Source organism: Chionomys nivalis, chromosome 7 (genome assembly GCF_950005125.1).
Source record: "Chionomys nivalis chromosome 7, mChiNiv1.1, whole genome shotgun sequence".
Lineage (NCBI taxonomy): Eukaryota > Metazoa > Chordata > Mammalia > Rodentia > Cricetidae > Chionomys > Chionomys nivalis.
Window position 1 is genome coordinate 9788222 of NC_080092.1, and position 24232 is coordinate 9812453.

Genomic DNA, 24232 nt, shown 5'->3' on the forward strand with positions numbered 1-24232 from the left:
CTACATAGTGAGTTCCAGGACAGCCAGGGCTATGTAAAGAGACCCTGTCTCAAAAAAAGAAGAAAAAAGAAAGAGAGAGAGAGGGAAAATCACATACACAAAGAGATAAAATGGTGTATGTGTAATGTGCAGATCGTGTACATGATACAAATTATCAATATGTATTTAGATATATTTTGATAGTTATTATGTCATATATTTATATACAATGACTTTAAATATCCTTAAATGTTCATATATTTATATATGTCAGCAATTAAAAGAAATCGTCGCTGTGTATGACGACACTCACCTATAATCCCAACACTCAGGAGGCTGAGTCAGGAGAATGGCAAATTTCCAGACTAGCCTGGGCTACATAGTGATGCTGGGTCTTAAAAAAGGAGATGGGAGTAAAACCCACCCACGAGGGGCCAGGAGAATGTGGGGGAGGGAAGACCGGAGGGACACACAGGACCCAGCCCTGGGACAGCATCGGGGTGCCAGGTCGGTCGGAGGAGCTCACTGTGTAGCGGCAGTTTTCCTTCACGGTCACTCGGCTGGCAAAGGTTTCGTTGTGGGCATCGATCAACAGGGTTCTCTCTCTCCAGTTCAGCACGTTTCTCTGCACGAAGACCACGTGCTCCACACCAGCAATCTGAGAAGGGAGAGCCCAAGGAAGAGGCGCTAGCCCGCAGGCCACCGCCCTGATCCCCACTCCCGCTCCCACACAGCCTGGGTCACCCCTCAGCTGGAAATTCAAGTTCCATCTCCTGTCACCCTCTAGCCTGGCCTGTGCCATCCCCAGTCTAGAAACAGATACCCTGCTCCCTCTGCCATCCAGTCCAACAAGAGACACCCACCCTGGGGGGGAGGGGGATGACTCCTGCTCTTGCTACCATCCACACTGGCTCAGGCCACGCCCAACACAGAATTCGGGGCCCTTGGGGAGACTTTCAGCCTTTCTCAAATAACTCCCACCATGAGGACCCTCAAGTCTTTAGACTGCCACCACCATCAAGCCAAGAGTTCCCCCACCCACGCACCGTGCCTATGGGGGGCCTTTGCCACCAGACAGTCTGGTCCTGCCCTTTCCCCAATCCCAGACACAGCACTATCACCCAGCCACCTCCACCACCCTGCTGTGGCCCAAACCCTGAAACCGGCACACCCCACTCTACATCCCAGGATTCTCACCTGCCTCTGGTTCGCAGACCCTACGCCTGGGCTCTCCCGCTGCTACACCTCCCAAGATCTCAAGGCCCCAACGTCCCCATTCCACCACAAGTGAACCCATTTCACAGCCCGCACACCGAGACCCCAGCCCCGTGCCCACCTTCCGCAGCAGCCGCGGGGCATCCACACGCAGCCGGCAGCTCCGCTCCACCGTGTGCACAGCCCCATCGGCGCTTCTCCACTCGCCCAGGATTTCACTACCCAGGAAAACAGGGATGAGGGGGCAGGTGGGGAAGCGCTTCTCATAGGCCTGTGGACAGAGAAACAGTGTGTTCGCGCTCCGTCCCTAGACAGAAGCACCCAGTCACAGTGAGAACACGCACCTCTTGGCTCCTTTTCGGAGCAGCGATACACAGAGGCCCCATCAGGACAGTTTTTATATTTTTTATTTATTTATTTTGGTGACTTTAGGGATTGAACCCAACAGGGCCAGCACTCTAACACTGAGCTACAATCTCAGAGCTCTTTCCTTTCTGAGGCAGGGTCTCCCTAAGTTGATCAGCTTGTCCTTGAACTCACTCTGCAGTCAAAAGCAGTTTCACAGCCTTCTGGGGCAGGGGGGACAGCCTGAGCTACTAGACCTAGTTCCTAGCTCGACACTAAAAGGAAAAAAATTTCTATTTCTCAGAAAAGGTACCTGAGCCTTTCTAACCTGGGCCAGGCAGAATGGCTTCCACACAAAGATGGGTTTTCAGAAAAATGAAGGCTGTTCTGCCACCCACAAGGCGTTCCTGGGAAGACACCACCAACACTGACATGAGCATCCACAGGCTGGCTTCAAGAAACATGATCCTCAGGCAACCAGAGAAGTCTGGAATTCGATTTAGGACATGGGACTCCAGATGTGTGCATTAAGAAGGAATGTTCCATGTCGTATGCATGTATGTTTGTCCAGAAAAAGGAATGAGAGTGAGGATTCTCCTAACAAGAGTTGTAATTTGGTGACCTATGACCCCATTACCACGACAAAAGCCTGCGGTCAATGTGGATGAGAACTAAGTGCTGAGAGTCAAACCAAGTTACACAACAGCCCTGCAGGTGGAAGAGAAAGAGATAGTGACACAGAGAGAGAGAGAGAGAGAGAGAGAGAACCTGATAAAATGCAACACCCTTCCTAATTAAAAAATAACAAAAAACAAAGACCAAAAAACATCAACAACAACAAAAAAATGATAACAACACCACCAATAAAAGGGCAGCCAAGGAGGAAAAACCCAAAGCTAACTTCATACTCAAGGGTGAAAGATTGAATACTCTGCCCAGCGAGTCAGAAATAAGACTCAGGTGTGAGTTCTCCTCAGTTCTATTTAAAACCAAAGTTCAGACTGGGGTCAGAAACCCAGTCTGAAAGGACGTGAAGCTATTTCTATTTATAGACTACATTATCTTACATAAAAGAAGCCTTGAAATCTCTTTATCTCTCTCTCTCTCTCTCTCTCTCACACACACACACACACACACTCTCTCTCTCTCCCTCACACACGCACACTCTCTCACACACACAGTCTCTCTCAACACACGCAAACACACTCACACACACTCATTCACACACACACTCTCACACACAGTATTAACACACTAATAATTGAGTTTGGTAAGGTCACAGGATACAAGCTCCATATGTTAAGACAAATTTCAGGCTGGGAACTTAGCTCACTGATGGAGGGGATGTGGTTGGCCCTGGATTCTGCCCCCAGAATCACACAACAAAAATGGCAGGAATAAACTTGTGACCATGCTGGGTGGTGGTGGCGCACACATTTAATCCCAGTACTTAGGAGGCAGAAGCACGTGTATCTCTGTGAGTTCAAGGCCAGCCTGGTCTACAGAACGAACAAGTTCCAGACTGGTCTCCAAGCTACACAAAGAAACCCTGTCTCAGAAAAACAAACAAACAAACAAACTTGTGACCTTGAGCTAGGCAACACTTTCCTAGTTGTGGTGTCAAAATAAAAAGAGAACTGGATTTTACTTGAGGCTTTGTGGCTTTAATAGAAAAGTGAAAGGAGGGCTGGAGAAATGGCTCAGCAGTTAAGAGCACTTCTAGTCTTACAGAGGATCCGGGTTCAATTCCCAGCACCCACATGGCAACTCACAGGCATCTACACTTCCAGTTCCAGGGGATCTGTTGCTGTTTGACGTATTGGCCTGAGGCGCATAGACAAACATGCAGGCAAAATAGTCATATACATAAAATAAAATTTAATAATCTAAAGAAAATATAAGAAAAAACCCCAAGGTACAAATCAGGAGCAGAAGGAGAAAGAGCATGAGCAAGGAACTCAGGACCACGAGGGGTGCACCCACACACTGAGACAATGGGGATGTTCTATTGGGAACTCACCAAGACCAGCTGGACCGAGTCTGAAAAAGCATGGGATAAAACCAGACTCGCTGAACATAGCGGACAATGAGGACTGCTGAGAAGTCAAGAACAATGGCACTGGGTTTTGATCCTACTGCACGTACTGGCTTTGTGGGAGCCTAGGCAGTTTGGATGCACACCTTACTAGACCTGGAAGGAAGTGGGAGGTCCTTGGACTTCCCACAGGGCAGGGAACCCTGATGGGCTGACGAGAGAGGGGGAGTTGATTGGGGGAGGGGGAGGGAAATGGGAGGTGGTGGCGGGGAGGAGACAGAAATCTTTAATAAATGAATAAATAATAATAAAAAAAATAAGAAAGCAAAAATGGAGGGTTTTTTTGTTTTGAAGAAACAGCTCAGAGGTTAAGAGCCATCAGGACCTGAATTCTGAATCATGTTCCCAGTCCCCACACTGGACACCTGCACACACACATGAATTTACTGAAATCTGTTTTAAAGAAGAAAGGATAGCTTGGCAGGTAAAGGCACTTCCCAACAAGACTGACAGCCCGAGTTCTTTTCCCAAAACCTCCATGGAAGAGAGAACCAACTCCCACGTACACATCACAGACATACACACAATAAATGGGGAAAGTTTAAATAAAGAATGAAAGAAAAGAGCCGGGTGGTGGTGGCGCATGCCTTTAATCCTAGCACTCGGGAGGCAGAGGCAGGCGGATCTCTGGGAGTTCAAGGCCAGCCTGGTCTACAAGAGCTAGTTCCGGGACAGGCTCCAAAGCTACAGAGAAACCCTGTCTCGAAAAACAAACAAACAAACAAAAAAAAAAAGAATGAAAAGGAAAAAGGAATACACAAGGTTAAAATGAGTCAGGCATAGTTGCACACCTATAATCCCAGCACTCAGTAGGCAGAGCCAGGAGAACCAACAAAAGTTCAAGGAAGGCCTTGTCTCATGCATGCTAAGCCTGCATTCTACCAGTGAGCTATGTTCCTGGGTTTTTTTTTTTTTTTTTTTTTTTTTTTTTAGAGAGAGAATCTTACGTAGCCTAGGTTGGCTTTGTATGGAAGATGACCTTGAACTTCTGCTCTACCTGCTGAGATGATTGGTGTGCACCACCTGGCTAGTATGGTATATTTTCAGTGTGTGTGTGTGTGTGTGTGTGTGTGTGTGTGATCCCATGGAATGCTTGCTTCAGTCATGATGAGTGAGTCCCTACCTGGGTGCAAATTCTACCATGCATAAACTATGTGGCTTTAGGAAGGACACTGAACCTCTCTGTGCCACTGTAAAGGGTCACTTTGAGAACTGAGTGTTGAGGGGTTAGAGAGGAGCAGGTGGGATCCTTCATTATGGCTGTTCGGTATCTAGTTGGCTTCCACACCAATGAGCCCACCAAAGGAGTATCCGTGAGGCTGCTGTCCCTAAAACTGCTTCACACCCTGGATGTGGGGGTTGCTTCTTTCTGAGTACTGAGGTTCCCTGAGATGCAAAGCTGGTGAGGGTGACTAGAGAAGACCCCCAAGCTATCAAGTCTTCAGAGATGGCAGCACCCTGCGCCGTTCTAGATGCTTCCAACCAGACTCGGCTCTGAGCCTGGCACAACCCACATGCCCCAAACCTGAGACCAGCACAAACTCCAGAAGTAGTGGCAGCATCTGAGGACAGTAACCTCCTCTCTGTCCTTTCAGCCCCTGGGAGGAGACACCACCCTGGCCTGGAAGGAGCAGGGGCCTCAGGACTCACAGAAAGAGGCTAGAGGCCAGTGAGGAGGAGCAGACATGGTCCCGCAGAGTGCCAAGCAAACATGACCCCCCATCGCTAATATATGTGGCACACACCCTGGGACTCCTGGCTTCTGAGGCAACAGCATATTCTCCATGGCAGGAATGAAGACATTCTAAAGAGATGTCTTGGGTGGGGAGCCCATGAGGCCTGAACTTTGCGCAGAGAACCACAGGCAACTGAAGATGCTGAGGGAGGAGAAAATAGTCTTCCCCAGGGAAGGGCACAACAATGGGTTACGGTTATTCAATGCCAATGGTCAACCCTGAAAGCATATACACCAGTCACGTTATATAGACCGACCAGGTTGTTTTTATATATTTAGGAATATACATGTATATACATATGTATAAACATTCAATGAAAAAAGAGGTCATGAATTTGAAAGGGAGCAAGGATGGATATATGAGAGATTTGGAGGGAGAAAAGGAAAGGGGGAAAAGATGTGATTATATCATAATATCAAAAATGAAATCACTAAATTTTAAAAAAGAGAGACACTTGTACCCCTCCCTTTGACTACTGCAATGATGGTCTTCAAGAAATTAGAATTTTCCCAGGAGCCTCATGCTAGAAGGAGAAGACCGAAGCCTGGTGCCAGTAAAAGGGGGACTTGTCTCCCAGGAACAGACGTCGCAGTTCTGACAAGTTGTCAAACCACCTTGCAGGAGCGTCTAGAACCCAGACAGTGATGGGTGAGCAATGTGTGGGACCAGACTCGGTCAAGACAGCTTCGCTACATAGACCTCTTGCCTTCTACTTAAACCCAAACCTCATGCCAAGGCACCAAAGATGGGCTGGGAGGGGTGGTCATTGTTGTGGAATAATCTTTTGGTACACCATGAAGATGTGTCACTCTGATTGGTTTAATAAAAAGCTAAACAGCCAATAGCTAGGCAGGAGAGAGGATGCTGGGAAGAAGGTGGAGATGCAGAGCAGGTAGGATGAGCAACATGGAGATGAGGTAATAAAACCTTGAGGCAGAAAGTAAATTAATAGAAATGGGTTGATTTAAGTTATAAGAGCTGGTTAGAAACAAGCCTATGCTAAGCAGAGCTTTCATAATTAATAATCAGTCTCTGTGTTATTATTGGGGAGCCGACGGTCCCAATGAAAAACCCATCTAAAGGTCACTGGGCCTCTTTATTTGTTCTTCTTCCAGGTGTGACCACAGTGAAGGAATCCTTTCTCTGCTTTTCACTATTATGTCTCTGTTCAACAGGCTCACTGAAGATGGATAGCTGAGCCTACCTGTTAGAGCTGCTGGGTAGAGCCTCCGGCTCCAACAGCCCAAAGTGACAGGCAGGGCTACCGAGGGAGACACCTGAGAACTGTGTGTCCCACCACCAGAATAGGCGTTTCCCCTCTAAGCAGGGTTGCAGAGCAGATAGTCTAAGAGACTGCAGGGGCCCTCGGCAGCCACCTGCTCCCAGCGTGCCCAAATAAGACCCTTCTCTAGGCCTGAAACAAGGTAGTGTCAGAACACAGTGACAGCCCAGGGTGGTATGACAAGCCGACTCCTCCTCAGGCACCAAATGCAGGAAGGAGAATGGGGCTGGCTTAGACTCCATCTCCCCTCTGAGTAGCTGCTTCAGAGAACAGTCACCATCTCCATCAGATCAGCTGGGCCTGCTTGCAGGAGCTGTCACTGCCCATTGGGCTGGGGTGCCTTTGATATTTTCTCATGGGAGGAGGGAGTGGGGAGGATCATTGGCCCAACCATGCCTTCTGCGGTTCTGCCCGAAGTTCATGTGGGGTCTCAGGTGTGCTAAAGAATATGGTGTCTAAGCCGGGCGGTGGTGGCCGCACGCCTTTAATCCCAGCACTTGGGAGGCAGAGGCAGGTGGATCTCTGTGTGTTCGAGACCAGCCTGGTCTACAAGAGCTAGTTCCAGGACAGGCTCCAAAGCCACAGAGAAACCCTGTCTCGAAAAACCAAAAAAAAAAAAAAAAAAAAAAAAAAAAAAGAAAAAAAAAGAATATGGTGTCTATAGTTTAACTGACAGAAGATCTCCAGCTCTGAGGCTATGAGGAAACCTTCATTCTCGCTGTGGTCATCTTCCGGTGCGGTGTCTTCGGGGTCACACACACTCCTATAAGCAATTCCTCACCCGTGCTCTGAAGTAAGCCCAATGAGCGCATCAGTTCCCCGTGTGGCTCTTTGGTGGCATGGTACTTTGGTTCACCGTTGAGACCTTATTGGGGGGTAAATGTTGTTAGATCTCCCCGGGGAAGGAATGTTAACAGCAAGAGATGTAGCATCTGGGAAGCTAGCAGAAAGTGACCCCTGCACAAACTCAAGAAGACCTGGTTTCTGGTGCCTCCTAACTAGGGGACTCGGGTAAGTCACTGGTCCTCTCAGAGCCTCCATTGATCCATCACTAGAATGACGTGGTTAAGTTCCTGTATCACCAGAGCTCGGCAAGGATGTCACACAGCAAGTCTGGGCTGTGCTCCTCTGGCTGCGAGCTCTCTTCTGTCCCATCCTTGGAAGAATGTCTTCTTTTGACTAATTCGGAAGCCGGAGCTCACTGATTCTGATTCACTGACTCATTGATTCACCCCAGGTCACACAGAATGAAATGATGAATTTGGACTTGAATCCAGAGTACCCAGCCCCCCCCCCTTCCAGGAATCCCTTGCTCAGCACTTGCTCCTGTGGGAGGCTCAGAAACAGAACCAGACATTGTGCTCCGGGCCTGTCCAGCCACATCTTTCCCTTTTCTGCCCTAAGTCTTTCAATTCCTGCAAGGCCACGGCTGCACCACCCCGTCTTGGACTACCGTCAAGTCCCTGCTACCACCCTAGAGAAACAAAGGAGCAAGCCCTGGGCTGGGGGCGGCTCCATCAGGACAGTGCTTGCCTTATACCTCATAAGCACAAGGGTTGACTTTAGTTCCTAAGAACCCATGTAAAAGATGCTGGGCAAGGTGGTACATGTTTGCAATCCTAGCGATGAAGAGATGGGAGGTGGAGACAGGTGGATCCCTGGGGCTCACTGGACAACCAGCCTAGCTCCTATTGGGTGAATTCTCCACCACCAAGAGATTTTGCCTCAAAAAATGAGATGGGCAGCACCTAAGGAACAAGAAATTGACCTCTGGCCTTTACATATGTAACTGTAAGTATGCAAAGACTCTCTTTCTGTCTCTCTGTGTCTCTCTGTGTGTGTGCCTCTATGTCTCTCTCTCTCTCTCTCACACACACACACACACACACACGCACGCACGCACAAACTTCACATTCCTTATTTGGCCTCCAGGTCCATCAACCCACCTCCCGCTCAGCCCCCCTCCCACTCAGCCCCTAACCCTGTTCCGGCCATACTAGCCTTGCTAGCTCTGAACCGCATCCAGCTCGTCCTGCTACAGGACCTTGCACCAGTTGTCCCCATGCCTGAGAAGCTCATCTATTGGATGACTGAGAGAGTGGGAGGTATGAGTCACCAGGACTTTCTGGAGGGAGCTACCCTTCTTCCAGGGATTCATCCCGGGCACCTCCCCCCATAGCTGCCTCCTCTCCATCCTTTTGTCCCATTCATTTCCTCGACAGCTCTTATCAACACGCCTAGTGATAGGCGTGTGTGCGTGTGCGAGTATGTATGTGTGTGTGTGTGTGTGCGTGTGTGTGGTGATACTTTATCTGTATTTTAATAAATAAACCTTCCTGAATTCAGAGAGTAAAAGAGCCACACTGGTCAGCCTAACAGACCAGACAGATGTGACACACACCTTTAATCCTGGTAGCCACACTAGTTTGCCATAGAAATCAGGCGGTTAGGGGTGCACTCCTTTAATCCCAGCACTAGCGAGGAATATAAGGCAGGAGGAGACAGCTCTCACACAGTCTCATTCTGAGATTCCTGAAGGCAGGATCGCCATTATGGACGGAGGTCAAGGTAAGACCCAGTGACTGACTGTTTTGCTTTTCTGACCTTCAAGTTGAACCCCAATTCCTGTCTCTGGGTTTTTGTAAATCAGCTGTGTGTGTGCGCGCGCATGTCCATGCATGGGGGTGAGGTGTTTTCACATACTGCTTCTCACAGAAGTCCTCAGCCCCAACCTTGGCTCTCTCCCCGGCACACAAATGGCAATGCAATCAGGGAACTCATATTACCATGTCAAGGCCCGAGAACCACCTGAATGGCATCCAAAGACAGGGGACAGGCCGCAGGCTCAGCACCACAGCCGATGGATAGCCTGCTTCCCATGGGGAGAATTCCATCTGAAGACCTCAGATAACAAGTTTTGGGGATGCTGATTGCAGCAGGTGGCTCTCTACAACTGTAAGAGAAAGGGCCCCATCTTCACCCAGAGGCCCCCAGGGCTCCAGTGCAATGGGGGAGATAAACAACCCAAAGCTACTTGTCAGTGTCGAGGACAGTGGTCACCAAGGAACGCTGTGCACCGCTGTTCCTCTTTCAGAGAGCATAAAAGACCCATGCAGAGCACAACAGTGTGGAAGCCTGGTGTCCCCTGTCACATTTCTATGATACCCCACTCCCGCAGGGGGAAGTCAGGGGACTAGCCTGGCGAGAGGGCACTCCACCACTGAGCCACTCCTTCCTGCCTGTCATATTTCACGTTCTCATCCTAAAGTCGGGAAAACAGGATGCTGCTCCAACTGCAGAAAGATAAGTCACTCCTTCCTATCCCAGGGCAGGAACTAGAGGGCCCTTGCCTTTTCACAGGAGAATGTTCTAGAATGTGGTCACTGCCCAGAAAATCTTGCTTGAGTTCCTAGTGTTGAGTCCCGAGAAGGGATGTGTACAGTGCAGCTGTCGGCTGTCGCCGTGGCAACATGAACAGTGAGCACTGAGGGTCAGTCACTGAGGGTCAGGATGAAACATTCCAGGCATTTCACATTACCCCTTCCAACAATCCGAGGAAGTAGGCAGGAATCATGTGGGTACAGAGAATCCAAAGTTCAGAGAGACTGACCTGCTTGCCCGCAATCACACAGCTTGTGAGGAGAGAAGCTGACATTTGACCCTCTGGCCACTAAAGTATGGGTTCCTGGTTCTTGCATTGTGTTTCCCCCTCAAACCAAATGGTCCCCTGTGTGCACATGCATGCGCACACACAAACAGACCACATACACACAAACACATACACGCTACAAACACACATGGGGGTGGTGTAAACTCATGTTTTAGACCGTCCTGACACGCCCATCCCATGGCTTCTTGGATACTCAGTTTCAGTTACGTGGGAGTGTGTCTGCCCTCCCAGTTCAGCCCTCGCAAGAGCCTGTCTGAGGGTCCATTGAGCTAGCCCTGTATCCCCTTCCTGTGCTGCGCTCAGAAAAGGAACAGAAATTTAAATGCTGGCTCAGTGCGTGACAACTCTACCCTGAAGGTGACAGGGTGGTTGAGCACTGTTCCCACCAGTGGGTCACAGGGCCTGCCTATGCTGCAACCGCTCAAACAACCTCAGTCCCTGCCAGGCACCTCAGCCACCAGCTCATGTCCCCATACTTGGCCTGGCCACCCGCTAAGGAAGCCTGCGCCTGTTCAGACCAAATAGGCATGCGGTGTGGCCTTCTGGGGGTCACAGGGTGACAGGAGCATCCAGTTACAGCCTCTTTGCCAGGTGGCAGTGGAGGGGGGGGTGTTGAACAACCCGGCTTGCCTGCTCGGCAAAAGAGCGGGTCCAAGGTCCAGAGCCTGTCCAGGCAAGGCCACATCCTATGGGACCCCATTCTGCAGAATGAAACCGACACTCTTAGGGTAGAGAAGGAAGACTGGAGTCTGGCAGTCCTGCATTCCTGGCTGGATGCCCACCTCCAGGCAACAGAATTCTAATACAGCTTCCCCCAAACTATGGCTTGAATCTTTAACAGCCTCCTCTCCCACAAAAGACACATTTTTGAGTGAGTTTCACTTGGTCCCCAGTGAAACACTACTGAGAGACGATGAAGTCTATAGAAGCTGATGCCTAGGCAGGACATCAGGTAAGGGCTCCCACTGCTCTTCCAGGGGATCTGAGTTTGGTTCCCAGTACTCATGTTAGGTGCTTCTCAACTGCCTGGAACTCGAGTTCTGCGGGAGCCGATGCCTCTGGCTCCATGGGTACCCGCATGTACATACACACATCATGCATACACATACATGGGGGGGGGGTATGGGCTAGGAGTGCAGGGTCAGTGAGATGGCTCAGCAGGTGGAGGTGCTTGCTGCTAAGTGACCTGAGATTGACCCCTCCCCAAAGTGCCCATAAAGTAGAAGAAGAAAACAGACTCAGACAGACATTGTCTTCTGACTTCACACTTGCGCCATGGCATGAACGCTACCCCCTCCATAACACAAACAAAGTGCAAACATTAATAAAACTCGGATGGAGTTGGGTGGAATGAAACCATGCACAAAGGGACAGCACAGTGTGACTCCCTCCCTTCGAGACACCTAGGACGGTTTAACTTGTAGACCAAGCAATGCGGCGGGTCTCCAGAGTCCACGGCAGTGGTGGAGCGAGAGGTGTTTTGCAGGTAGTCTCAGCTGGGCGGTGAGAGGCCTCTGGGGGTGCCAGTTGCCCAGCAATGCATTTGTCCCTAGTGTCACTGACAGTAGAGATAAAGTAGTTGCCATGGTGGGGCTTTGTTTTGTTGCTGTTGTTTATGGAGCTGAAGCTGGAACCCACTTGGCACGTGCTCTGCCACAGCACGGCAGCCCAGCCTGCAGCAGTGAACTTGGTGTGTACCGCACTGTGAGCGACAAGCAAATGCTTCGGACAGCATGTCTCAGCACCAGGAACGCTATGTCTGTGCTGTTGACCACCCAAGCAGGTCTGGCAGCACACAGCTACCACCCCAGCACCTAGAAGCTGTGTCAGGAACTCAAGACCAATCTTAGCTGCATATTGCATTATTGGCTGCATGTTGCATTTGAGCCTTGACTACGTGAGAGTTTGAGGGGAAGGAGACAAGAATACCTTTAAAGTGTCGGAGAGGGGGCTGGAGAGATGATTTGGCTGTTAAGAATATTGGCTGCTCTCACAGATGACCAATATTTGGTTCCCAACTCCCACATGGTAGCTCACAACCATCTATAATTCTAGTTACAAGAGATTTAACACCCTCTTCTGATCTCTTTGGGCACCAGGCATGCATGTGGTACACACACACACACACACATGCACACAATGCAGTTAAAACACTCATACATAAATTAGTAATTTTAATCTAAAAAAATGTGGTTTTTGTTTTTGTTTTTAATGCCAGACATGGTAGCACAGGACATAATCTCAGAACTAAGGAAACAGAGGCAGGAGAATAGACACAAGTCCAAAGTCATCCTGGTATCATGATATCCATAAGGGTTCCAGGCCAGCCAAGAGCTACAGAGCAAGACTCTGTCTCAAAAGATAACCTTTAATCCCAGCCCTCAGGAGGCAGAGACAGTGGATCTCTCTAAGTGTGAGGTCAGCCTGGTCTACACAGAGAAACCCTGCCTCGAACAAACAAACAATAAAGATAAATAATCAGGAACTGGGGAGATAGCTCAGTAGGTAAGAAAGTACAAGCATGAGAATCTGAGATACATGAGAATCTGAGATACACCCAGCACGGTTACTACACAGAAAAGAGGATTGCTGGTGCTTACAGCTCTAAATTGAGAGACCTGCCAAGGTGGAGAATAATGGACACACGTGCACAGACAGACACCATGCCATACGCACAAAGAAAAGAAAGAAAATTTGACCACCAGACAGACACGGTATCAACTTCCAGAAAGTTCTTTAATTTAAAAAAGACCCTTAAAAACAACTAAACAAGTCAACAATCAGTGATCTAGTGCCTTTGGGAGCTAATGCATGCAGAAAGGAATGATGGCCCAGGACCTCCTCGTGTCCTGCCACCCTCTGACATCAGGAGACTCTACTGGGCAATTGATAGGGATTGCCCAAATCAGGGTTCATCACCAAGGCAGAATTGCTTCCCTTCATCAGTTAGCAACCAGATCAAATGATGCCCCAGGGAACTCATTTAATCTCACTTAAATAAGGCCCCAGCTGCTTTATTAAAAGGCTGTCCACAGCAACCAGTCCACGGGAACTGCTTTTGGCCTGTGCTGCAAGAGGATCCGGCTCCTTATTAATGATCCATTTGCTCAATTACACGCTGTGTATCAATACAGCACGGCCAAGGTTTAAATATTTTAACACGAAATTGCAGGGGGATGGAATGACGTCCCCACAACCTGTGGGAAATCTACTGCTTACGAAATTCCGCTTCGCGCTGTCTCTCCTTACATTCGCAGAATCAAAGGGGATTCGGAACCCAAGACAACCTGGGACAGTGGCCACACGAGAAAGGACAAGGTCATTTCTGAATCCTCAGGGCCAAGGGTTTGATCATGGTTTTACCAAGAGTCACGACGTAAGCTCACTCTACGGAGTGAGGCTCTCTAAATTTCGGTCCCAGTTCTGCTGTGTGCTGGGTGTTACTGACACAGGACAAAATGACATCAAAAGTTAAAGGAACATAGTGTTAGGTTTGTATGGGGGTGGGGGCTCAAAAGGACACAGACAGATTCCTGAAGAATAAGGAATTTACTACAAGGGTTATGAACTCTGTGGACAGCCAAAGTGGCAACAATACGGTGAACGTTTTGTAGAGTTCGGGCTGCAGCTCCAGAGACAGACAGCATGGTGGAGTCTCAGCAGAGGAAGGAGCTTCTGTGTTCAGGGCAAGCCTGCAGCCAGGCTCTCTGCTTCCTGGGCAGGGGGCAGGAGCAGGGAAGGAAGAGAGTGAGGAACAGAATGTGTGCCCTTTGTGTAGGTGCACTTCCCAAGTGAGATTATAGACATATCCCAGGAGGGTGCCCGTCCATCGGTGTCTGTGAGGGGGGCTTGGCAGTGGGATTCTAACACTACATACTCACACACAGGAAGGGAAAAAGTCTCTCACCCTGGAGTCTGAAGTTTGTTTCCTAGGACTGGGTCAAGAAACTTCAATGCAGCTCATAAAGCCAAAATCTTGTTCAGAGAGAGTTGTGTCTTGTTAAAGATATCTCAAATGAGAATGTCTAAAGCAGCAAGCTGTAGCTACCTAGAGTGTGGGTACCAAGCATGAAGCCTTAAGTTTCATCCCCAGCCCCACATTTAAAAACAAGGAGCTTGGGGCTGGAGAGATGACTCAGAGGTTACAAGCACTGACTGCCTTTCCAGAGGTCCTGAGTTCAATTCCCAGCAACCGCATGGTGGCTCACAACCATCTGTAATGAGATCTTCTGCCCTCTTCTGGCATGCAAGCATACAGATAGACATAACACTGTATATATAATAAATAAATAAAATATATATATAAAAAAACAAGGAGCTTCAGGTTCAGTGAAAGCCTGTCTCAAATAAAAGTGGGTGCCTTTTTCTGTCTCTCTCTGGCTGTGCACATGAAGCAGGAGCTAGGCTGCCTCAAAACTTCCCCTTTTTTCCTCCTGTTTAAAACTATATCAGAAGCCGGGCAGTGGTGGTGCATGCCTTTATCCCAGCACTTGAGAGGCAGAGGCAGGCAGATAGTTCGATACCAGCCTGGTCTACAGAGCAAATTCCAGGACAGGCTCCAAAGCTACACAGAGAAACCCTGTCTCAAAAAAACAAAACAAAAAATCAGATCATTCTATTATAGTATTATTCAATGTGTAAATTATCTAGTCATAAAATAAAAACTTTAAGGGGCTAGAGAGGTGTTCAGCAGTTAAAAAGCATGTACTGCTCTTCTAGGAGACCCCAGCATTGTTCCCAGCACCCATGTCAGGAAGCTCCAGGGAGGTTGATGTCTCTGGACTCCATCAATACCTACACACATGTGTGCCTGCTTACCCATGGACACACACGCATACACATAATTTAAAATACAATAATCTTTTATAAGTCATTGCTGGATGCTGCAGTGAGATTTTAATCACAGCACTTGTGAGGCAGAGGCAGGCAGATCTCCGTGAGTCTGAGGTTAGCCTGGCTTACCTAGCAAGTTCTAGGCCAAGTCAAGTCTATATAGTAAGACCCTGCCCCCCAATGTTCCCCAAGAAAAGTACTGGAAAGTGTTTTTAACAAAATAAAGGTGTAGAATGATTAAGGAAGCATGGTGCCTGGCAGCGACCTCTGGCCTTCTCATACGCATGCATGTTCATGTATACATCCACACTGTATGTACTTATACCACACACATGCATAAACACACAACAGTCCCTTCCTTTTTCTCTTTTCTTTTTCCTTTTAAAGGTCTCACTATATAGCCAAAGCTGAACTTGAATCTGCAATCTTCCTGCCTTAGCCGGCCAAATGCATGAGCCACCACATCTAGCTTAAAATGTCCAAACTCTCTCTTTGTGCATGCATGTATGTGTGCATGTGGGCATGTATGCGTGTATGCGTGTGTGTGTGTGTGTGAATAGGTGTGTGTGTGGACTTCAGAAGTTGATGCTGGTGTCTTCCTCCATTAATCTCCATTTAATTTTGAGGCAGAATTGTTCACTTAGCCTGGAGCTCTGTGCATCTCTACTAGGCTGACTGACCAGTGAGTTTTGGAGATCTGCCTGTTTCTGTACCCCCTCCTGAGGGTTAGAGGTGCACACTATTGCACCCAGCTTTTATATGAGTGCAGGGGAATCCTAACTCAGGTACCCATAGTTACACAGCAAGCTCTTTTGCCCACTGAGTCATCTCCCTGGCTCAAATCTTTTAAAACAGTCTCCACACTTAGGAGGCTGAAACAGGAGTGTTGCTGTGAGTTCCAGGGCTGCCTGAGCTACAGCCTGAGTGAGATCCTACCTCAAAATAAACTCAATCAATTGGACCAGTGGTTCAGTGGGTAAAGGTGCCTGTGGTAAGACTAAAGCCCTGAGTTCAATTCCCAAAACTCACATAGTTTAAAAAAAAAAAAAAAAAAAAAGCAAAAACAAGCCAACAAAAAACCTGAATTGTCCTCTGACTTCCATATAAATTCCCATTCCCAGTATCTTTCTCTTTTTAAAATAGTGTAATAAAGTGTTTTAAAAATCTTTCTGGAGAGATGGCTCAGTGGTTAAAAGCACTTACTGCTCTTCCAAAGGACCAGGGTTCAATTACCAGTTCCCACATCGGGTGGCTCACTGTAACCTGTGACTCCAGTTCCAACATGCTCTGGCCTCAGTGGGCACCTACATGCATAAGATGCACGTAAATTCATGCAGACATACATACATACATACACATAATATATGATATAATCTTTCATATCATGTCATAGATATATGAATTAATCTTTAAAATGTTTTATAAATCAGTCAGAAAATCAGTTGTTTTTCATTTTCTGCTGGTGGGCTTTTAAAGCATGAAAGGGTGACTCAGTGTCCCATATACTTCTGTTAAACAGACACCAACCGGCCCGCAGCTCCTCAGATGCCTGGAGGCAGCTGAGTTCATCCCCAGTGGTCCAACCTGGAACCCACGCTGAGAGCAAGTATCAGCTGAGGAACAAAGAGGGGCATTAAGGGCAGAAAAACCCCTTTGTGCCTCCAGAGCCACAAGTTCCGCTTAGTTATGTAGCTATTTGAGGGACAATAGTGTTTTGTCAACGTTAGCAAAGTGTCTTTGTCTGTGGAGAAGCTGCAGATCTGGATACAGACAAGAACAGGACGGAAGAAGAGAGGCCATGGCTGTGACCACCTTCTAGAGAACTCTTTGAAAATGACTCAGTGCAATTTGCTGTTTATTTGTTTGTTTGGTTTGGTTTTAGAGACAGAGTCTCTATGCAGCCCTGGCTGTCCTGGTACCCTCTGTGTAGACCAGGCTGGCTTCAAACTCACAGAGATCATCCTGCCTCAGACTCCCAAGTGCTGGAAATTCATTATTTAAAAACCTTCCTTTTTTTTAAATCGGGGCGGAGGAGGCTTGAGATAGTGTCACACGTGGCTCAGGCTAGCCTTGTAGCTCACAATGATTTTGGTCTCCTGAAGCTCTTGTCTCTGTCATTCTCTCAACTACTGCTAGGATAGGCATGTACCAACCACATTGGATTGTGAATTATTTTATAACCTGGGCATGATAAGCTGAGATTACATTTATAAGGCCCACACAGCACATCATTTTTCACCCTACAGACAGGTGTCTTGGTTTCATGACTGAACGCCCTGGTTTCAAAACAACCCCAGAAGGTGAGGACAGGCTTTCTCTTCGACTCAGTGAGTGAGTGGGTTCTGAAGCTTACAAAGCGTGAGTTGCCAGGAGCGGTAGGGACTTAGAGTCACCACCACTACCCCTCAGAGATGTCTTGAAATGCTTAAATTACATTTACTGCCGGGCGGTGGTGGCATGTGCCTTTAATCCTAGCACTCGGAGGCAGAGGCAGGCAGATCTCTGAGTTTGAGGTCAGCCTGGTCTACAGAGCTAGTACCAGGGCAGGCTCCAAAGTTACACAGACAAACCTTGACCCCCCCAAAAAAAACCAAAATAATAATAATAATAATACTTTTTTTTATTTGGGAGGCTGTGCATGTGGAGTTCAGAGAACAGCTTGTGGGAATCTGGGTGCCAGGGATGGAACTCAGTTCTCAGGTCTGAAGGTAGGCGCCTTTACCCAATGGGCCATCTCAGCAGACTTTTCTCCTTTCCATGGCATCTTCAAATAGCTCAGGCTAGCCTTAAACTCATGACAAGAGGCCTCCTGCCTCTAAACTTCTGTGCTGGGGTTATAGTTGAGCACCACCATGTGAAATTATGAGGTGCTGTGCACTGAGCTCAGGGCTTTGTTCATGCTGGGAGAGCACGCCTCCAGTTGAGATACAACCTCTCAGGCGGTGGTGGCGCACGCCTTTAATCCCAGCACTTGGGAGGCAGAGGCAGGCGGATCTCTGTGATTTCGAGGCCAGCCTGGTCTACAAGATATACAGCCTCTCATCTCATCTGGTTTTTTTTTTTTTCTGGTTTTTCGAGACAGGGTTTCTCTGTGGTTTTGGAGCCTGTCCTGGAACTAGCTCTTTTGACCAGGCTGGTCTCGAACTCACAGAGATCCGCCTGCCTCTGCCTCCCAAGTGCTGGAATTAAAGGCGTGCGCCACCACCGCCCGGCCTCATCCGGTATTTTTCATCTGCTTGGTATGAAGTGAGCTCTGTCCTGGGATGGACACACACACACACATACACGCGCACACACACACATGCACACACACACGCACACACACACACACAGAGTCAATCACCATGACAACCTTATGCCAGAGTGGGCCATGAAACAATGTGGATCTAGTGCTTCTGACCAAAATGACCGAGTCTCACCCTCTGGAGTCACAGCCCCGTGGCAAAGAAGGGGAACCAACCCTACAGCCTGCCTGGACAAGAGCCACAGTAAGAGCCAGAATTCAAGATGCATTTCCTCTTCATCAGAGCCTGCTGTAGGAGCTTCCAGATGTCCACGGCCATCACCATGATTTGGAAAGCCAGGGATGCCCACTTTAAAGACAGGCAGCAGAGAACTGGTTGGGAGGGAAGTAACCCACATTGCCAGCCTCCCACCCTGGGAACCAGTTGTGTGTAATGATGCCTCCTGTGGGCCTCCATCGTTTATCTGACTAGGAAAACAGAAGCATGTGGGCTCACAGAGGTGGACCAAACAGGAAGCCTGTGCATATCCACCAGCTGAGATGGATCTTACAAAGAAGGCTAGGGTTAGCAGTAGGGGTGGGGTGCAGCAGATTGGGGAAACACTGGTGTTTAGGACACTTTGGCACGCATTCATATGATGAATGACTATAGTCTACTACTATATTGGGCCACATTCATAGCTATCCTGGGACACATGAAGCCCATGGGTCACAGGTTGGACACACTTGCAAGATATTTCAGTATAATTATTTATAAAACCTTGTCTTTTCTCTCTCTGTGTGTGTCTTCCCCCTTTCTCTCTGTGTGTGTATATGTGTGTGTGTCTCTTCCCCCCTTTCTGTGTGTGTGTGTCTCTTCCCCCCTTTCTCTGTGTGCACTAGCTTGGCAAGCATTCACTGCTGTGCTTTGCTTTCAGCTCTAAATCTTGTGTGATAACAGGAGTGCCATATGTCACAGGTACCTACTATGTGTCAATCATGTGCCTTCCGGGACACCAGTCACTTCTGTTACTCTCCACCATAAGCCTGTTGCACTGCCCCCATTTCTCCAAGGAAAGACTGAAGCTCCAGGAGGCCGAGTGATGAAACCCAGAGGAGGAATCCAAGGCATGCCCCAGCTCTGGCCTCAGGAGGCCAAGGATCTGGGCTCAGTCCTAGGCAACCAACTGCCTCCCAGTAAGACACTCAGACATATCGTATCTACATCCTCAGACTAGGAGGCTACATCTCCATCCCCTATTTTTGTTTCTATGTAACCCAGGAGGACTTTGAATTTCCGATCATACTGTTTCAGCCTCTCAAATGCTGGGATTACAGGCACATACCACCACACTAGATCTTGTATTCTATCTGCTAGGCAGTGTTCCAAGAGTCATGACAGATGGAAGGCGGTGGCCAGGCAAAGAAGTCAGGGCAGCGGAATAGTTCAGCAATTCTTTCCCATTCCATAGTCTGAAATGCCCCCTCTCCTTCCCACCATAGCTGACCTCCAGCCACAAGAGGGACCGAGAACCAGGGGTCACTCACCGCCATGACCAGCTCGAACGGATACTTGTACACTCGGACAGGAGACTGGTATTTTTGCACCATGTTCAAACTCAGACGCCACCAGGACAGGGTGAGCACAGAGCCTGGGAACAAAGCGTTACTAGTGAGGCGGCAGCTCCCATCACACGAAGAACAGATATGATTGCCAGCGGCTCCCGGCCAGGTACCACCCCTCTGAGAGCAAGCATGGCATCTCCCCATCCCCACTCTTCCAGAGTCCTCCATAGGTACCTTCAATACCACCCACTCAAACAGGCACATGCATTTCAACTCTTCCATTCCCACCGTTGTCCTTACATAGTCTCCCCACGGCTTGCCGTGCATATCCTGCCCTATTGCCCACCCGCCACCCCCAGTATTTTTGTGCCTGCCGGTTCATGTTCCTGCGTAATACCCTAATACATGCACCCTTCTGTACATTTCCCCTGCACTCCACGCCCACACAGAACAGACCTTGTACACGCAGCACAGAACTTTGCACAGACACTCTGCTCTCTGTAGCAACTACATGCACACACACACGCACACACACACACAATTCCCCAGGTGCATACAGTGCTCACCCACACAAAGCTATTCAAACATTCTATGCAAGCACGCGCAGGCCCCACAGTCCCGCTCACCCTTGGAGCTGCTGGAGACACAGCACAGTGCTCTGGCACCTGCTTGACCAGGGAGCTGAACTCGCCAGAGTCCCAGCAGACACCTTGCCCGAAGCACAGAGCCTTGGAGCTCAACAGCCTGGCACCAGTCTCTTGCTCAATCCTACATACGCGGTGGCCAGCCTGCAAAAGAAGGACCAGAGCGGTGACAGACGTGTGCCGCCCGGAGAGCTCCAGGACCCGGGACAGCGGGAGAACTTAGCTTGACTTGGCCCCGCCCCTAGAGGTTTATCTTGCTCCCTGATTGGTCTGGTCCCAACCCACACCGGTCAGACTCTGCCCGCAGTCTTATACCTTGCCCCTCGGTTTTACCCTTCCCTTGCTTGGTCACGCCTTCAGCCCCGCCCTTGCTCCCAATACGCCACGGCTCGACAAAGCCCCGCCCATATTGAACGCATCCACAGTCATCCAGACTCAGCAAAGGTTCCGCCCCTACCCAATCTCCGCCCCCATGAAGACCCAGCCTCCAGGCCGTGCACCCCTTCACCTGAACCTGCCCATAGGTACAGTTCAGCGCAGCCTCGCTCTGTGTAACCTCTCCTTCATGCAGTGGGATGAACTTTTTGTTGTTGTTTGGTTTGCTTTGAGGCGGACCTGTCCATCCCCGAACTCGCGGCTAGACTGCCTCAAGTGCTGGGATTACAGACCACCGCCACAACGCCCAGCTGATACCTGGCCTTGAGCTCAGCTCCTCCACCTGGTCGCTTCCGAGGCAGCAGTGGTCCAGACCAACCTTTCCGGAAGCATTGTTTATTCACCATTCACACCTTCGCAGAGCGCGCACTGTCAGGCCCTCGGATGTTAAATAAATTCATGTTAAATAAATTCGGCAGGATGGAGAGATAGTCAGAGTAGCGGAATTAGATTCCCAGCATCCAAGTCAAGCGCTCGCAACGTCTTGTGAGCCCACCTCTGGGGAGAACCAGCTCCTCTGACCTCTGTAGGCACCTGCACTTACGTGCACATACCTACACACACACACACACACACACACACACACATATAATTTAAAATAACAAAAGTAAATGTTAAGAATAGAGTAATATTTATTATTTGATAATTTAAATATGGTGAAAAGTACCGAGAAAGAGATAACCAGGAAAGGAGTGCAGGGGTGACTGGGAGGAAGGCATTCGCCTATTCTAATTTTACCCGCATCCAAACCATGACAGTCTTCCCAGGGTTCGCAGGGACCAATCTCACTCCCGTCAGCCCTCCCATTTCCCAACCTGCTGTCTCACCTTGCAAGAGCAAAGGAGATGGCCCCGGTATCGTTGCCATCCTTTTGTCGTGAATGCCCAGGGAGCAGCAAGCTCTTACCAGGACCTAGCAGACAGTGCTAAGTGCTATCTAGGTTAAAAAGTACAGAAATAGGAGTTGAAATTTCCAGACTTACCACAAGGTGGCAGCAAAAGATAACCCAATTTGCCGCAGGGTATGGCTCAGTACCAGCTGTTTTATCCTTGCTGGACTCGCTGAGGGGACCTTGTTCTCTGCCCCGGGATCAGCAAGGCACAGTGACTGTAACACTGTCATCTGGTGTTTCCCAACAGCACAGTTAAATCACAACCTCCTTTGCTCCAAACCTTAAGGGGAGATGTGACTGCACTAGGAGAAAGAGTGGGTGACGTGTTGGGTGCAGGGAAGTCTGAGGAAAGGGGGTGCATGTGTGGACCAAGCTCCCTCCTGCCCCAGACCAACAAACGTGAATTAGTATCACCACCTCCACCCACACATAACCTCCTCGTAGCTCGGTTCTGCTAATTATCTCCACCCACTTCATTTGCACGAACCCGTCCAGATCTCTTCGAAAGACGCTCAAACACGAATGCACTCGATCCCCAAGACAGCGGCTGTAGTGAGGGACCGGCTTGGAACTCGAGGGAGGTAATGTAGGCAGAGCACTGTAGGTTCTTAAACGCCGTCAAATGGTCTACTCTAAGATGGCTGATTGTACGTTCTCTAAGTTTCACCTCAACTAAAACAAAAAACGGGGGAGCTGGAGCGTTGGTGGTGTTCGCCTGGCTCCCATGAAGTTCTGAATTTCACCCTCCCCAGTCTGTACTATCAGCACTCAGATATGGAAACAAGAGGACCAGAAGTTCAAGGTCATCCTTGCTAAGTGGCATGCTCGAGACCGGCGTGGGCTACATAAGGCCCCGACTCAAAAAATAAATAAACAGGGGCTCGGTGGTTAAGAGGACCCAAGTTCAATTCTCAGCACCTACACTGGGTGGCTCACCCCTGCCTTTAACTCCAGCATTAGGGTCCCCAACATCCTTTTCTGACTTTCAAGGTACCCGCACATATGACATACACTCACACGACCAGGAACAAGTTAATAAACCAAAAATAAGTCATAATAAGTATAAATAATAAACCAGTAACTTGGGTGTAGAGAGATGGCTCAGTGGATAACAGCGCTTGCTAAGAACGTCTGAACAGTGGGAGGGGACGACTCAGCCCACACGTGAATTCCAGGCAGGTGTGGCAGCCCACCTGCAACCTCAGCATGCGTGCAGAAGATGGAGATCCCACAGAATTAGTGAGCTTTGGATTCAAGTGAGAGGCCCCACCTCAAAATGTAAGGTAGAGAGTTCTCAAGACGACATCTTAGCCAGTGTAATCCCAGCACTTGGGAGGCAGAGGCAAGTGGATCTCTGAGTTTGAGGCCAGCCAGGTCTAGAGTGAATTCTAGATAGCCAAGGCTACACAAGAGAAATCCTGGGTCTTTGTTAGGGTTACTAATTGCTGTGATGAAACACCATGACCAAAAGCAACTTGAGGAGGAAAGGGTTAATTTAGCTTACACTTCCATCACTGTTCGTCATCAAAGGAAGTCAGGTCAGGAACTCACACAGGGTAGGCACATGGAGGGATACTGCTTGTTCATCATGGCTTTCCCAGCCTGCTTTCTTGCTCTTTCTTGCTTTTTTTTTTTTTTTTGACAGGGTTTCTCTGTGTAACCGCCATAGCTGTCCTGGAACTAGCTCTTGTAGACCAGGTTCCAGGCTGGCCTCGAACTCATAGAGATCCACCTACTTCTGCCTCCCAAGTGCTGGGATTAAAGGCGTAGGCCGTCACTGTCTGGCTCAGTCTGCTTATAGAACCATCCTAGCGATAGCACCACTCACAATGGGCTGGGCCCTCCCCCATCAATCACTCACTAAGAAAGTGCTCTACAGGCTTGCCCACAGCCAGATCTTAGGGAGGCATTTTCTCATTTGAGGCTCCCTTCTCTCTGGTGACTCCAGCTTGTGTCAGGTTGGCATAAAACACCCTTATCTCAAAACCAAAACAAAAGAAAGGAAGAAGATACCTAGCTCCCACACACGTTTGCACACACAAGCATTTACATCTTCATGCGCACACACGCGCACACATACACACAGTAAAATAAAATACATATAGCATGAGCGTGTCTATTGTAAGCTTCTTACTGTGCAGTACAGCAGACCTCAGTGCATTCACAAGGCTGTGTAACCAACGTGACAGTCCTGGGAGGGGCTTCATTACACCACCCCTCCCAGAAAGCCTACACCCATGAAGCAGTCTCTGTCTCAGCCTGCCCAGCTGCTGATTCTGAAGGCTTTCTCATCTGTCCCCGACGGCCTAGAATCTAG

The 24232-nt window shown here is 48.9% G+C and overlaps 1 protein-coding gene across 2 annotated transcripts in view; it reads right to left on the reverse strand.

Annotated features, from left to right (window-relative positions):
• The window catches only part of Sec14l5 (SEC14 like lipid binding 5), a 39599-nt gene extending 18814 nt beyond the window's left edge, over nucleotides 1-20785 (reverse strand). For both annotated transcript variants that reach the window (XM_057776710.1, XM_057776709.1), the window contains exons 1-4: nucleotides 20571-20785; nucleotides 19927-20030; nucleotides 1316-1465; nucleotides 506-637 (exon numbers count right to left, since the gene is read on the reverse strand). In XM_057776710.1, coding sequence (XP_057632693.1) covers nucleotides 506-637; nucleotides 1316-1465; nucleotides 19927-19989 — 345 coding nt within the window. In that variant the 5' untranslated portion in view covers nucleotides 19990-20030; nucleotides 20571-20785. The remainder of the gene's footprint in view (nucleotides 1-505; nucleotides 638-1315; nucleotides 1466-19926; nucleotides 20031-20570) is intronic.
• Between the last annotated feature and the right edge of the window lie 3447 nt (nucleotides 20786-24232).